The 13,958-nt window shown below is 49.5% G+C and overlaps 1 protein-coding gene and 1 non-coding gene across 2 annotated transcripts in view; both read right to left on the reverse strand.

Moving 5' to 3' along the window:
* SH3PXD2B (SH3 and PX domains 2B) overlaps window positions 1-13,958 on the reverse strand; it is a 107,019-nt gene that overhangs the window by 70,018 nt on the left and 23,043 nt on the right. The window contains exon 2 of the mRNA XM_065874654.1: window positions 5,432-5,512. Coding sequence (XP_065730726.1) covers window positions 5,432-5,512 — 81 coding nt within the window. The remainder of the gene's footprint in view (window positions 1-5,431; window positions 5,513-13,958) is intronic.
* Window positions 5,216-5,322, reverse strand: LOC136121735 (U6 spliceosomal RNA). Its single transcript, XR_010655756.1, has one exon. It is a non-coding gene; the product is annotated as a U6 spliceosomal RNA (small nuclear RNA).

Raw genomic sequence — 13,958 nt, forward strand, 5'->3', positions numbered from 1 at the left:
TTGCCAGATGTTAACCAGTAGGGGTAGGCATGACTATCAGAGTCCAGCTTTCCTAAGACAAGGAAGTTGGGAAATCACATCAGAAGGTGATCTTTCAGAAAGGGGACTTTCTTGCTGGTGACTGTGAGTTTCTTTTCCCATGAAGGAGCCTGAGTCATGCTCCTTCCTTCTACCCCAGCGGCCTCTCTGCAGACTGTTTCCTCTGCCTGAGTGTCCTGCCCCCACCAGAGAGGACATTTACTTGTCATCTACAGGTTATCTTCCCTTCTTTGGCAGCACGTCTCTGATTTCCTCTGGGGAATCTTCTACTCCTCTATTAGTCAGCATGGATGTGATGCTGATTCTACTCCAGTTCCTGGGCTGGCCCTGACTGGCTTGGCCATTACCCAAGATGAACCAATGAGACTTGTGCTGAAACCTTTGGGGTGTTCTCTTTTTCCCTGAAGTCACTGAGCTGACCGCTGGATACAGCTGGGAGCTGTGGCTGCCACCATACCAGACAACACCCTGCCTGGACACAGAGGAGACCAAGAAGTGGAAAAGGCAGGTCCTGGTTCACCCTGTGGCACCTAGATCCAGCCATACCTGAAGCCAAGTACCCTTAGTCCTCTCAGTTCCATTTAGCTAATCAATGTAATTTTTGAATAATCCATATGGACTGGGTTTCTGTCATCTGCAACTAAAACACTTCTGACTGAAACAAGGTCTCATGGCCAGGAAGTGGCAGCATTTGGATAAAAGCCCAGGGTCTTAACCACTCTATTAAACTGGCATCACCGCCTGCTCTAATCTTCATGCCAATTCCTAGCAGCAACCCACGCCTATCAATAATCCCAACAGCTGACATTAGCTCAGGGCTCGACAGCCCAGAAACTGCTCTCACACACATCATCACTTTTTTACAAAAAGAAATTGAGATATACTTCACATACCATAAAATGCACCCTTTTAAAGTGTTCAATGCAGTGGGTTTTAGAATATTCCCAAGGTTGTGCAACCATGACCACTATCTAATTCCAGAACATTTTCATCACCCTAAAAAGACACCCAGTTCCCATTAACAGTCTCTCCTCCGTTCTCCCTCCCCCCAGCTCCCGGCAACCACTAATCTGCTTTCTGTCTCTATGGATTTGCCTCTTCCGGACACACATCATCACTTTTAACTCCAAAGGAGCCTTGTGAAGTAGCCACTGGTAAGAGCAGAGTGACCAAGACTGTGGACCCTGGTATTGCCTGCCCAGCTTCAAAGCCGAGTTCTAATGCTCATCGGCTGTGTGACCTTGGCAAATGACTTAAGCTTTCTGAGCCTGGGTTTCTTCATCTGTATCATTTGATAAGCTTGACATGAGGATTAAATGAGTCACTACATCCTGATGCTGAGCAGGCAGTACCTCAGGAATGCCAGCTGTTTCCCTATCATCAGCCCCATGCTACCGATGAAGAAATCACAATCAGGCACAGAGGGGTTAAGGGGTGTGCCCATGGCCACACAGAACAGGTGGCTGGGCCCCAAGTCTCCTGACTGAGTCGCCTGCTGTTTCCATTACGCCACACTGGCCGAGCTGTTCCTCCACGAAAGCTTGACCCTCCCCATACTCTCAGCCAAGTTACTGCTGCAAAAGCCAAGGCTACTCGCCAGACAGGGAGGGAGGGGAGAGGGGAATCATGAAATCATCCAACTTCAGGGTGTCGAAGCCCCACGCGGGCCGGCCTCCTTGCCTGGTCCTTGGGATCAGCCCCTTCTTCCAGCTTCCCTCTCCCAGGTGCAGGGCCGGGGGGCAGGGCAGGCCATTTCCAGGACAGCAGGACCCTCTGGAATTCCAGGACTCTCCCACTCCAGTTGCCCATCTGGGACTATTTAAAGCTGGCTTAAGTCCTGTCTTTAGAAGACTTTGTTACAGGAGGGGAGTCTATGTTGCAGCAAACCTCCAATTCTTACTAATTATGCTGGGGTTGGAGGAAAGGAAACCTCACTTTTAAGTTCTGGTAGAAATAAGAAAGTTGAGTTAGAACAGGAGAGTGGAGGGAATGCAGGCTTCCGACCAGGTTGCCTTGTGATCCAACCCTGGCTCGAAAACGTTCCCAAACAATGTCACCTTGGGCAAATCCCATGTGAGCAGAGCGACAGCAGATGACAGATAACGCTGACCGAGCAAAGCACAACTGACTGAACTGTCACGACAAATGTGAGCAAAGTGCTTTCATTCTTAATACAGTATGTGGATGGGGAAACTGAGGCTCGGAAACATACAGCGGTGACACTGAGCTGAGACCTGAAAAGGCAAAGCTGAGATGTGAATGAACCCAGGTTTGCCTAACCCCAGAAGTCAAGGTCTGAAGCCCTGGGCGAGGCTGGAATAGGGAACCCGGTAACACAGTCAAGTTCCCCACACACTGCCTGGCCCATAGGCTGCCAAAGGGCAGCAGTGAGCATTTCTGTCCGTGCCACCAGGGCCTCTTCCCCACCCTCTTCTCATTCAATCTCTTCCTCTAGATGATGCTGTCCCACCCGCCCCACCCCTCTGGCCACAGCTAGCAGGCTCGGGGGGTGGACTCTGGACCCAGGAGGCTGACACTCAGATGCTCTCTCCCAGAGACTGGAGCCGAACCCACCAACTCCAGTGCCTTGACACAGGGAAGGGCACGTCAACTTGGGGACTGAAGGTGCTTGTTTGGCGGAAGAAGCTGGTCCAGAGGGGCTGGCAGGAAAGGGAGCGGGTTCGATGGGAGAGCTTGTGGCCACGTGACACACGGCCCGGGAGCCGCCAGGCTTCCAGTGGGTCATTCTGTTGCTGGTTCCGGGCCCCTGTGAGGCCGGCTGTACTCCCGGCTCTGGTTTCCATGGGGGCACACTGGCCTCCTCTCATCAGTCCACCCCCACTTCTCTCTGCCTAAGCTAGCTGAGTGGGTGTCTGCTCTGTGGATGCCAATAATCCCTAGGCTAGCAATCACCCATGTCACTCATCTCTGCCCCCTCTGTTCCTTCTTGGAAGCATCGGGCAGCCAAGAGGCCTCTGAAAGCAAAAATATAGGTAGCACCGCTGCCCCTGTAACATGGACCCTCGGTGCATGAAAAATCAGTCTAGCAACCTGCAAAATATTTACCCGACACCCACGCTCTAAAGACCTGCCGAAATGGGTCTACATAAATCACTCTTGCGTCCGAGCAGGGGGTATGGATCTCTGTCTTTCTCACGCAGGACCACGTTCGGAGGTGTTGGGCATTACTGCTATCATCTTTCCTGCCTTTCCTCCAGGGTCAGCCCTTCCCCCGCCCACGCCCTTGTCTGCTCCTGCCAAGTCCCTTTTAGATGGTATCTTAACATCTTTAACATAGAGCCTCTTTGGGTATTGACATTTGGTACATGTCTGCTGCGGACCAGAAGAAAAATATCATTTGTATATGATACTGTTTGGTTTGTTGCATACTGAACACAAAACATCACTTATGAGTTCATGACATATTAAGTAATTAGGTAACTGGTGTCAATTGCTGTCCAGTATGCAATGACTTGGCAATTTATAATGTAGATTGTTTGGTGATGCTGGGGAAACAGGTCAGGGGCATATTATTATCTCCCCTCCCCCTTTTAAAATACTGGAGCACAGGCTCTGAAAATTCTCCATTTGACATTTTTAGGAGCAGATTAGGTCTGTTCAACCAAGGATGACGGTGGTTAATATCATCTCCAGAGAGAACATGGAAGGCAGAAAGACAGGCTGGTGTGTGGAGGACCCGGGCTGTCTCCTGATGTCCCCACAATACCTTCTGTACATCGGATCACAGCTGTTCTCTCCAGGTCTCAGTCCCCACCTCCCTGACTGAGAGGCAGAGCAGGGACCGGATAAGCCCACTGGCCATCACATTCCTCAACCATACCGACTGGCTTCGAGATGAGCCTATGAAACACAACACTGTGTTTGCTGGGACTTCTGCAAAGTGACCTTTCACTCTTTCCTGCTAAGTGTGGGCCCAGAGCATTGTGCAACCATGTGGGATCTGAGGATAAAGCAACATCAGGAACTGGGAATTCAGAACAAGAGGAAGAAGCTGGGTGAGAGGACACAGAGGAGAACCCCGTATCAAGCTTCACCTGAAGCCTGCCAGTTTCCTTCTCCCAGGACATTCTGTCACACCAGCCCCCTAAATCCCCCCCATCTACTTAGGCCAGTTTGAGTTGGGTTTCTGTCCCTTGCAACCAAAGGATCCTAACTGGTACACAGAGGGAAAGAAGACAGTCATCTCGATGAGGCCTTACGTTGGCCTGTGAGCTATGTGAGCCCCTCACCAAGTGGCAGGGAACACTCATGGATTCAGGAAGCCGGGCAAGTTCCCATCTCCTCCCGAGGTCTGTGTTTTCTAAAGAATTTTGTTACATCATATCAGGCACTGTGACTTTTCATGACACACTTGCTTTGAGTTGCTGGCCTTTGGTGACGTCAGGATAATGCTGCTGACCCACGGATTAGAGATCTTTTACCCTCCTGGGGAGGGGCTTACACAGAGCTGTCCACATAGTCTTCCTGTGAGACTGGTGGTGCTCATGGGGGTTATAGTTCATTCCTTCGTTTGTTCGTTTGTTCATTCATTCATTCACCAAACATTCACTGGATACATACGGTGTCCTTGAATAAAACATGAAGGAAAGAGAGGATAATGAAGATGTGGTTCCTGCCCATGAGAGTCCTAGTTTAGAGGGGGACAGGCAGACAAGTTCAATACAGAGTCAGGACAGAGGGATGCAGAGCTGTGGGGTGCAGAGGAGGTGGCCTTCGCTGGCCAGGGAATGAAGTCAGACCAGGCTTCCCAGAGGATGAGACAACGAGGGGGCTGGAGGGTGCAGGAGGTGTTCCAGGTGAGGAAGAGCTAATGCAAAGGCCTCAGAGGAGAGGAGAAGGCGAGCACGGTGCCCTGAGAACACGGCAGGCATTTTAGGAGCCGAGCAAGGAGCCTGATGGGGAGAGGAGGCCAAGGTGAGGCAACAGACGTGGGTCTGTCTTGAGAGCAGAACAGGTCCACGAGGTCTGAACGCACTCAACACGACTACACCAGTTCAAGATCTGCACTTCAAGGCCAACAGAAACGATCTCCAGATCAGCCTCCCTTCTAGAGCAGTCAACAGGAGCCTTTCTTTTATTTGGAAAATATTGAATATCAAAGCATAAGGCAATACAGCCCATTACTTATGTCCCCAGAGCGATGGGCCCTCTTTTGAAAAATATAGAACGCTCCTCAAATCTGCGCGTCACCCCTGCACAGGGGCCAGGCTAATCTTCTCTACATCATTCCAATCTTAGTATATGTGCCGCTGAGGTGAGCACATAGACATCATTTTAAACAAGAACACTGTGGCTCTGAGGTCAAAGTGGAAAGTAAGTCCAAATAAACTCTTTCCCACCTTGCAGCTCGCCGGAGACCCCAAATCCTTACCTGGAGATCAAAGAATTTGCTGTAGCGCCGGTAAATGGCCTCCGTGGAGCCGCTGGACCACGTGACACGGATGATGTAGACCTGCAGAGAGGGATGGAGACAGGCGTGAACACCAAGGGGGTCTTTCCATCTCCAGGACTCAAGACCAAAGCAGTTCAGAGTCAGAAAGACCTGGGTTTGAATCTCAGCTCTGCCCCTGACCAGCGGTATGACTTGGACGGGTTACTTGCTCTCTCTGAGCCCCAGCTTCCTCTTCAATAAAATAGGTCTAAATACCCCCACCTCTGAGAGTTGTAAAAAAGGATTACATGAAATCAGGTATAGGAAAGCATAAGCGCCCTGCTCATCTCAGGAGATGCTGTTACTGTCACGATTTCTTACTCCCCGCTCAATTCAGAGAGCCACAGGGCTGGCTGCTTCGTCAGTATCATTCTTAACACTTCGACTTGTCGGAAGGCACAGCCACCTGCGGCTCTCAGCTCTCTTGTATTTCTCATAAGCTGAGCCATCGTGCCACTTTCTCCAGTTACGGCCCGGGCTGACTCATCTTTTCCCTCTGCATGACAGTTTCTCCCTCTGTAAACTGGGTTAACAGCATCTGTTTCCGCTGCCTCCCGGGATAGTGTGAGGACTCGATTAAGACGGAGGACGGAGAGAGCCACTTTATAAACCACAGGGCCAGGTTTTCAATCTCTGTCACAAGTCACAGCACACACAGAAAATAATGCATTGACAACAAATTCGGGCAAACCAAGGTGGCCGCAGGAGGTCACAGCATCTGGCTGGGGGCTCTGGTGTCCCTGGACACCACCTGGATACTCAAGGGATAAGGGATCAGCACATCCATTCCTGGCTTGCACAAATTATCTGTGGTTACAGGGTAATTTTGACACTTAAAACATACATACGTGAAAGCTATCTGGAAACAGAGAAATGCTGTATAAACACGAGAGGCTAGGTGTTGTTAAAGAGGCCATGGGGGTACACAGGCAGGGCTCCTGCCTCTGTGAGTGGAGGGTGAGCTGCGGAGACAGCACGTGCATAAGTGAAGATAAGTAACATGTGCGCAGGGGACGTCTGTTATTTTTTGCCCGGTACTGATTAACCTTTCCTTCAACCAGAGTGCCTTGACTTTCCTCCTGGGAGCCTCCTTCCCTACCTCAACACAGTCCCTTAGACACCAAGGTGGGTACCACTGTCCACAGTGATTGGTTGAGGAGTGAGCACATGACCCACGCCGGGCCAATCACAGCCAGTAAGAATCAGCCCTGGGTCTTCTGCTCTGACCCCTGAGAAGGATAAGCTCTCTTTCTTTGAGGTTGCTAGGCTGTTAGGATGTAACATGGAGATGCCAGGGGGCCATCTCATCATCGCTTGGGAGGAGCCTGCCTGAGAATGAGGCCAGTATCAGTGGAATCCTGATGACACAGTCTGACCCTTAGGTCCAGCCTTGCCTGTAGCTCTATCTACTCCTTGTCTGTTCAGTTTCCTAAGCCAGTAAATCCTGGGCAACACCCACACTCTGGGATTATTTCTGAAGCCAGTTTAAGCTGGGTTTCTGACACATGTAATTTAGTCCTGACGGATGCAGTAAGGGGAGCGGGAGAGATCTCTGAAGCTTGAAGTCATCATGGTGTACCTTGAAGGACATGTAGATCTAGATAGCAGGAGAGGAAAGAAGAGACCGTCGGTGGTAAGGGATGATGGTGGAGCAAAGACGAGCTCAGGGAGTACGGGGGACCACGCCTAGCAGTGGTTTCCAAAGCGGTTTTAGACAAAGTCTCTTCCCAAATGAGTTCTTGCTAGGATACCTTCATTCAAAACAGGAAAAGGAGGAGCTATGGGGGGCCAGAGCCAGAGCCCATTGTGAACACCAGGGACTTATGGGAGAAGATTTTCCAGGTGAGAAGAGATGAAAAATGTCAAGACAAATCAAGACAAGATGGGGGGTGCCCTTGAATGCCCAGCTAAGGGGTTCACCAGGAACAACCACTCTAAATCCAACATCTATTTCATTTCAGCGAAGCAAGGCAGGAAGGAAGGCATTTGGACTCTAGACTCACGCAATTTCCTAACCCCCAGGGCCTCAGTTTCCATCTGTAAAACGGGGTCATCGAGCCCATCTTACATAGAATTGTGATGATTATCAGAGGTAAAGCTCTGAGCTCCTTGCAGAGAGGAAAAGTTCAAGAAATCTTAGTACCCTTCACTCTGAGTCCCCAGTGTCTACCCGGCCCCAGTTCAGAAAGACAGACTATTTCAACACCAGGGATTCAGGTATCCCACCTCCCTCCGCCTTGTTTGTGTCCACTAGTCCTGGGTACCTCATAGAGCCAAAAGACAGGGCAGGGCATCCTTTGGGAGGCAGAGTCACCCTGGAAAAGTGATTTTACGACAAAAAGAGCCGTCTCCAAAGCCACCTGAATAGTCATTAGTCTTATTAAAAAGAAAGCAGGGGAATCCCTGGTGGTGCAGTGGTTAGAAATCCGCCTGCCAATGCAGGGGACATGGGTTCGAGCCCTCGTCCAAGAAGATCCCACATGCCGGGGAGCAACTAAGCCCGTGCACCACAACTACTGAGCCCCCGTGCAACAACTACTGAAGCCCACGCGCCTAGATCCCATGCTCTGCAACAAGAGAAGCCACCGCAACGAGAAGCCTGCGCACTGCAACGAAGAGCAGCCTCCACTAGCCGCAACTAGAGAAAAGCCCATGCGCAGCAACGAAGAGAAAGAGAGAGAGAGAGAGAAAGAAAGAAAACATCAATTCTGCTTAAGCAAGCCTCCAGCATGTCGATTTAGAATGGCTCCCATTCGCTCATTCACTCTACAACATTTATTAAAACACCTCTTGTGTACCAGGCCCTCTGCCAGGTGCTGGGTTACAATGAGCAGCAGGACAGCCTCAGACCCTGCCCTTGGACAGTGGGAAGATGGGCAATAAACCATCAGATGAGGAAATATGTATATAATTTAAGTTCCAGTAAGTGCTAGGAAGGACCCCAAAGCCTGCTGTGGTATCGCAGGGTGGGGATGGTGGCGGTGGGTGTTCTTGGAAGGGAAGGTCCCTCTGAGGGAGCAGCCTTTGAACTGAGACCTGAAGGTTGAGCAACTGGCTTGGGGAAGAGCTGAGGAAAGTGTATTCCAGACAGAATGCAAAGTACAAATGAAGACACGCAGGCTGGAAAATGCTTGGAATGTTTGAGGAACCAGAAGACCATTATGGCAGGACAGAGCTGTCAGGGAAGGGGATGTGGCCAGGAGGGGCAGCAGCTGTATCACAAGGGTCTTATAGGGCTTATAGCCCACGGTGAGGGATTTTTATTCTATTGAAGTTTTGAGGGGTACAGGGGGCTGGGGAGGAGGCGTTTGACATAATTTAATGTATGTTTTAAAAAAATATCCATCTATATATGCCTCTGGCTGCTGTGCAGAAAATGGTTTTGAAAAGGGACAGGGAAACTAGCAAGGGGGCTTTTCCATACCTGAAAGGGACCACGGAACTCAGCCTACCCAATGGCCCCACCTTCCAGATGGGTAAATGGAGTCCCAGAAAATACCCTACCAAAGGTCCCCATCCTGGGGGATGTATAAACAAAGTCTGTATGACTATCTGTGAAGGACAATGCCAATGTGGATTAAAAACAAGAAAAAAATAAAAGATCATCAAAGATTTTAAAACCAACTCAAAGCATACACCCATAAACAGGAAAAAAAATTCTGCTTACATAATTCATTCTTGATCTCTTGTTTACAATTTTTAAAATATTTATTTATTTATATTTATTTATTTAGGTGTGTCACTCTATTTAGGTGTTTTTTCATTTCTGTCAGTAATATTTTCTAGTTTTCTTTTAATTTTTATAAAATTTTATTTATCCAGCATTTTAGAATTTTATTTATTTTTTTATACAGCAGGTTCTTATTAGCTATCCATTTCATACATATTAGTATATACATGTCAACCCCAATCTCCCAATATTTATTTATTTATTTATTTTGGGCTGAGTTGGGTCTTTGTTGCTGCATGTGGGCTTTCTCTAGTTGCGGCAAGCGGGGGTTACTCTTTGTTGTGGTGCGTGGGCTTCTTGTTGCAGTGGCTTCTCTTGTTGTGGAGCACGGGCTCTAGGCGTGCTTCAGTAGTTGTGGCACACGTGCTCAGTAGCTGTAGCTCGCGGGCTCTAGAGCACAGGCTCAGTAGTTGTGGTGCATGGGCCTTAGTTGCTCTGTGGCATGTGGGATCTTCCTGGACCAGGGCTCGACCCCATGTCCCCTGCATTGGCAGGCGGATTCTTAAGCACTGTGCCACCAAGGAAGTCCTTGTTTACTTTTTTTTTTTTTTTTTTTGCAGTACGCGGGCCTCTCACTGTTGTGGCCTCTCCCGTTGTGGAGCACAGGCTCCGGACGCGCAGGCTCAGAGGCCATGGCTCACGGGCCTAGCCGCTCTGCAGCATGCGGGATCCTCCCGGACCGGGGCACGAACCCGTGTCCCCCGCATCGGCAGGTGGACTCTCAACCACCGCGCCACCAGGGAAGCCCTGTTTACAATTTTTAAAGTTCTGTCCCTATGGTACAAGAACTCTGTAGCAGATCTAACTGGTTTATTGGAATCAACCTCTGAGCACAATGTCTGCATTTTTAGGCACAGATCTAACTTTTTGATGAGAATTGTCCCAATGTAGGGCTTTGGCCTTGCCCACGGTTTGGGGGCTGGTGAAAGAGCCCATGCACTGGGTTCTAATGCCAGCCCTGCTGTTGGGTGAAACTCACAAGGTACCAATCTCTCTGGCCACAGTGTCCTTCTCTCTAAAATGAGGACAGCAATCTCCCCTGAGGACTCACTGCAATAACTAAGGTACATATAGGGCTTTGCCAATGCCCGGTACACACGAGCTGTGTGGTTCGCTTTTCCCTCATGGCAGGTATCCGGTATTCCTCCTTATCTGGTACCTCCTTTCTCCTTTTGGTAATAGACCCTGATTTCCCTCGGAGGGTCACCTTTCTCCCTCCCCTAGTCTTTGTGATAGGGAGTATCGTGTGTCCCAAGCCTGGCCAACCAGAATCTACCAGTCCCTGATCCCAACAATGGTTCAGGGATGGGCACGTCACCCAAGCCAGGCTGATGAGACTCAATTCTGGGACTTCTGACGGCATGATCAGGAAAGAGACCCTTTTCCCCACTGCAGTGGCGAGCTGGGAGAACTCTACACCGTGATTTAAGATGTAGAAAGCAGAGAAGCAAGCAGAGCTCAGAGGGAGAGAAAAGTGGCATATGTCCCGTGACACTGCTTGAACCCCTGGACCCGGCATCCCGGACATTCCACACACACAAGCCCAAACCTTTTTTCTTATTTAAAGTCAGTATGAGTTAGTTTTTGTTACTTGCAACCAAAGTATTCCTAACACATCTGACCTTGGCTTTTGGATTATATCCCAAACCCAGTTAATACTCAGTGGCCTGGTGTTAAGGAATTAAAAGCAGACTTTTCCGTAGCAGCATTAGTCACAATAATAGCCAAAAGGTAGAAACAACCCAAGCGTCCACTGAGAGATGAATGGATAAGCAAAATGTGTAATAGTATTCAGCCTTAAAAAAGGAAATTCTGACATATGCTATAACATGGATGAACCTTGAGGACATTATGCTAAATGAAAAAGACCAGTCACAAAAAGACACATACTGTGTGATTCCACTTATACTAGGTAGTTAGAGTAGTCAAATTCATAGAGACAGAAAGTAGAATGGTGGTTGCCAGAGGCTGGGGAAAGGGGAATGGGGAGTTAGTGCTTAATGGGTTGGGGAAGATGAAGAGTCGTGGAGGTGGATGGTGGTGATGGCGGCCACAACAATGTGAATGTACTTAACACTACTGAACTGTACACTTAAAAATGGTTGAGATGGTAACATTTATGTTATGTATATTTTATCACAATTTAAATAAATAAGTAAATAAGCAGATTTCCTTCAGAGATTTACATAGTACATGTCATGCTCCCTGGAAGTGACACTTATAACTTTCTCCTTGGTGTAGCCCTCAAAACACGTGCTGCCTATCTGAAGAAGAACTTATATCCAGAATATATTTTAAGAAAAAAACAAACAAAAAAACACAACTCAACAGTAAGGAAACAACCAACCCAAGTACATGATAAACAAAAGATCGGAATAGACACTTCATCAAAGAGGATACATGGGGACCTCCCCGGTGGTGCAGTGGTTAAGGATCCGCCTGCCAATGCAGGGGACACGGGTTCAAGCCCTGGTCCGGGAAGATCCCACATGCCGCGGAGCAACAAAGCCTGTGTGCCACAACTACTGAGCCTGCGAGCCACAACTACTGAAGCCTGAGAACCTAGAGCCAGCACACTGCAACAAAGAGTAGCCCCCACTCACCACAACTAGAGAAACGCCACGTGCAGCAATGAAGACCCAACGCAGTCAAAAATAAAATAAATAAATTTATTTAAAAAAAAAAAAAAAAGAGAGGGCTTCCCTGGTGGCGCAGTGCTTGGGAGTCCGCCTGCCGAGGCGGGGGACGCGGGTTCGTGCCTTGGTCCGGGAGGATCCCACATGCCACGGAGCGGCTGGGCCCGTGAGCCATGGCTGCTGGGCCTGCACGCCCGGAGCCTGTGCTCCGCAACGGGAGAGGCCACGGCAGTGAGAGGCCCGCGTACCGCAAAAAAAAAAAAAAAAAAAGAGGATATATGGATGGCAAGTAAGTGCATGAGAAGATATTCAACATCATTAGCCATTAGAGAAAGGCAAATTAAAACCATGATGAAGGATCACCACGCATCCATTAGAATGGCTAAGATTAAAAAAAATACTGACAAAACCAAGTGCTGACAAAAATGTGGGACCACCTGAACTCTCAGACATTGCTGGGGGGAAAACAAGATGGCACAGCCACTCTGGAAAGATCCTTGATGGATGCTGAACCATGGGATGAAAGGTTGTTGGAGAAAAGGAGAGTCATACAGGGTGAAGATATCACCCCAGGGATTAGTCTCGCAGCAAAGGGAAAAATGTCCCTTTTCAATGGAGAGATCTGGCGACCACAACTGTAATAGGTGATCAAACCTAGCGTGACCAATAAGAGGGATAATTAGACCCTGAGGTGATGCAATAGGAAGTATACAAAACCTTCTGTCAGGTACTGTCACCAAAATATTTAACCTGAATCTCAAGTCTCTTGACCTAAGTTCCACTTCATAGGAAGTACAGGAGGGAGAGGAGCAAGCTAAATGACATGAGAGGAAACAATCAGATAATCCAGAATGTGGGATGGTCTACAAGTCTACTCCTAGGGCACAGCTCAAGTGCTACCTCCTCCAGAAAGCCCTCCCTGACTGCTCCCGCCCCACCAATATTAGGTTGGGTCCCATCACAAAGTCGACTACACTTTACAGCAACTGCTGACAGCAGGAACCATGCTTGTCTTGTACATAACACGGAATGCCGTATGCCCAGCTCTGAGCACAATGCAAAGTCTGTACTTTGTGGGAAAAAAATGAAGAACACACGAAGATGCCAGGAAGTCAAGCCCTCTCTGGCCCCTGTCCTGCTTCACCACAACCCCTCCCTCTGGGAATGAGCAAAGCACAGAGACCACAATGGTGTCCGAGGGCCACGGAGGAGGCCTTAAACCGGAATTAGCCACCAGCAAAATCCCTCCTTACACAACCTCAGCATCAGGGCCTGCGTGATTTGCAAATTCTAGACTCCCCAGGTCCGGGTTTCTCACAGGGCCTCTGTGTCACCAGGGCCAGAAGTCCTGGGTTTCTAAACTTCCTCTAAGTCAGCCACGCCAGGGTGCTTGGGGTCTAGGTGGGCAGACGACTGGGTCTTGGTCTCCCCCAAATCCTCGCGAGCTTGCAGGCCAGGCTAATACCTCCCACGTTGTCCTAGAGAGGGATGGAGGCTCAGAAGTGCAGTGACTTGCCTGATGTCACAGGCTACACAGCGCAGAGCAAGGTCTCTGACCCAGGTTACCTCTAACCCTGACGGCCTTGCTGCACCAGGGAATCACGCCCCCACCCAGTAGCTGGGCCACAGCTGGACCAAGGAGATGGCTGCTCATTTTTCTACCTCTTCCTCAGAACCTGCTGGGAGGCTTTTGAGTTCAGGGCTTAAGAGGGCCTGGATTCAGCCTCTGCCTCCATCTCAACTAGCTGCATCGTCTTGGGAAAGCAGCTTTACCTCTCTGCGACACAGCTTCCTGCTCCGTAAAGAACGGGGATCGTAACAGCATGATGATTAAATGAGAAAATGCATGGAGGGTGCTGGGCTTGGGGCCTGGCACACGGTAAATGTTCCATAAAGAGAAGAAGCTATCATCCTCCCCCTCACTGTGAGCTAAACACAGGGACATAAAGCTGAGGGGACCTCACCCCTGCTCGTGGTCTCTACAGGTGAGCCCCTCCTGCAGCCCACCCTCCAGTCCCCATCTGTCCCCATCTCCCCCGGGGCGCTGCCTCTTCCACTGTCTTCTCCAGGCCCCAGGGGCGTGCAGAGGGACTGCCCCTCC

The sequence above is a fragment of the Phocoena phocoena genome, chromosome 3 (assembly GCF_963924675.1).
Source record: "Phocoena phocoena chromosome 3, mPhoPho1.1, whole genome shotgun sequence".
NCBI lineage: Eukaryota > Metazoa > Chordata > Mammalia > Artiodactyla > Phocoenidae > Phocoena > Phocoena phocoena.